The sequence below is a fragment of the Trypanosoma theileri genome (genome assembly GCF_002087225.1).
Source record: "Trypanosoma theileri isolate Edinburgh chromosome Unknown TM35_Tth_12_V1, whole genome shotgun sequence".
Taxonomy (NCBI): Eukaryota; Euglenozoa; class Kinetoplastea; order Trypanosomatida; family Trypanosomatidae; genus Trypanosoma; species Trypanosoma theileri.
This window is the reverse complement of record NW_021639854.1, coordinates 565,764-567,323: the sequence shown is the minus strand read 5'-3', so window position 1 is coordinate 567,323 and position 1,560 is coordinate 565,764. Positions and strand designations below refer to the sequence as shown.

Genomic DNA, 1,560 nt, shown 5'->3' with positions numbered 1-1,560 from the left:
ATGGGGGAATACTTCTTCCTGTTTTCTTTTCTCTTATTCTCTTTTCTGCTTCATGTACTGCGTTGCTTCTCCTGTGTGTGTCTGTGTAGATGTTGTGTTTGCACTGCTCTTTGTGTTCTTGTTGTTTCTTTCTCTTCTTCCTTGTTACCACAGACCCAAGCAACCCACAGTGACAATCATAACAACGATGTTCGTCCAACTGCGCCGCGTGGTGTACCTGTTGGTACTTCTGCACTGCTGTACTAGTGTGGCATATGCGCAAAGTGTGGAGGAATCTGCAAAAGACGTTGTATTAAGGAAGGAAAAAAGATTAAGATATATTGAAAGTCATATTAATGCCACACGTAATAGCACATTTATTAACTTGTTTAAATTGAGGGATGAAAGGAAATTATTCAGTAATAATACTGAACTTGCCAAATCTGCTGCAGAGGAAGCCGATAATATGTGCCAACAGATTGAAACTGTGATAAAGAAGAAAAGAACGGGTACTCTGAATGAAAGCGATCTCGCTGGGAATCTAACTGCAGGGTTGCTGAAGAATGCTACAGATGCAGTACAAAAAGTCAAAGATGCTGTTGGCAAGCTGAGAAGATCAGCGTCCACGCTAAGGGAGTTGGGCAATTCTTGTTATGAGGCGTATGACAATTTGAGCAGTTTAATATGGGCTCATAAGCCTGCGTTGAGAGATTATGTATTTGCAATTGATGATGCAAAAGAGCAGAAAGTCAACATGACCAAACAATGGATGGTCGCTGAGAAGAGCCACAGGAAACAGGAAAAGGCAGAGACACTGAAGGAGCGTGCCATTCACGCCGGTAAACAGTGTTTTCAGTTTGAGAGGGAGGCGAACTCGCAAGCTGTAAGTGCGGAAAACAAAATGAGAAAGCTTGAAAGTCTTATAAATCAGTTCAAAGCTCTCTTTCAAATAAGTTCTCCAACCACGGCAAATGTACCAACGGATGATTCGAAAGGTGTGAGAGGTAATCAAACACCTGAGAAAGTGACCAAAGAACCCGTAGTGATTAACGCGCCCGAGGCGACTAAAGAACCCGAAATGACCGAATCCCCCGAAGTGACTGAAGAACCCAAAGAACCCGAAAAGCCCGAAGGGACTAAAAAACCCGAAGGGCCCGAGGTGACCACCGAAGAGCCTAAGACAACTGAGGAGCCACGCAAAGCAAGGAATGTGAGGGAAACAGTAACTACCCCGTCAGGTACTGTCCACTCAAAGGATGTCTTGCGTACGATTGCCGCTCGGTTAAGTGACAGCAGCAGCAGTCCTGCATTGGTGCACAGTCCCTTATTGCTGCTTCTTGTTTCAATGTGTGTGCTGGGCTGCACTGCGGTGTTCTAATGGAAGCTGCTGGTGGACGTGTGCATGGCGAAGGTGAATCCCTCTATATTCTTTGCGTGTTTCTTTCTCTGCATGGCGTGTGGGTTGATTGATATTGCAGCGCAGGGACACACTGACCGTTGATGATTGCTTGACTGGGGTTCATTGAGGTCTATTAGCCTTATAGGCATGTGTGCTTGTTTTTTTTAATTTTTAGTTTTTCT

At 44.7% G+C, this 1,560-nt stretch overlaps 1 protein-coding gene across 1 annotated transcript; it reads left to right on the top strand.

Annotated features, from left to right (window-relative positions):
• Window positions 1-187: 187 nt before the first annotated feature.
• Window positions 188-1,357, top strand: TM35_000123300 (uncharacterized protein; the record flags this gene model as incomplete). Its single annotated transcript, XM_029025305.1, has 1 exon — window positions 188-1,357. The coding sequence occupies one exon, from the start codon at window positions 188-190 to the stop codon at window positions 1,355-1,357; it is 1,170 nt and encodes a 389-aa protein (XP_028883621.1).
• Between the last annotated feature and the right edge of the window lie 203 nt (window positions 1,358-1,560).